This window comes from Penaeus monodon, chromosome 23, assembly GCF_015228065.2.
Source record: "Penaeus monodon isolate SGIC_2016 chromosome 23, NSTDA_Pmon_1, whole genome shotgun sequence".
Taxonomy (NCBI): domain Eukaryota; kingdom Metazoa; phylum Arthropoda; class Malacostraca; order Decapoda; family Penaeidae; genus Penaeus; species Penaeus monodon.
The window spans coordinates 42,139,780-42,139,998 of NC_051408.1; the positions used below are offsets into that span (position 1 = coordinate 42,139,780).

The window sequence follows — 219 nt, forward strand, 5'->3', positions numbered from 1 at the left end:
CACAAAAAAAGGTTCAGAACCCACCTTTCTTGAACTCCATTGACTGTGCGTTGATCCAGTTATCACCAGCCGTCTTGTACTCGACACGGAAGGCGAGAATGGGCATGTCAGGGTGATTGTGGGCATCGAGCTTCAGGTGGATAGCATTGACCTCCGTTTCGGTTACCTGTTGAAAGGGTATTTGGTGAGCTTGGGTGTTAAGGGGTGGTCGTGAGGAAG

The 219-nt window shown here is 50.2% G+C and overlaps 1 protein-coding gene across 1 annotated transcript in view; it reads right to left on the reverse strand.

Moving 5' to 3' along the window:
• The window catches only part of LOC119588091 (neural cell adhesion molecule 1-like), an 85,634-nt gene that overhangs the window by 2,902 nt on the left and 82,513 nt on the right, over positions 1-219 (reverse strand). Inside the window, exon 10 of the mRNA XM_037936800.1 lies at positions 25-166. Within this exon, the coding sequence (XP_037792728.1) occupies positions 25-166 (142 nt within the window). The remainder of the gene's footprint in view (positions 1-24; positions 167-219) is intronic.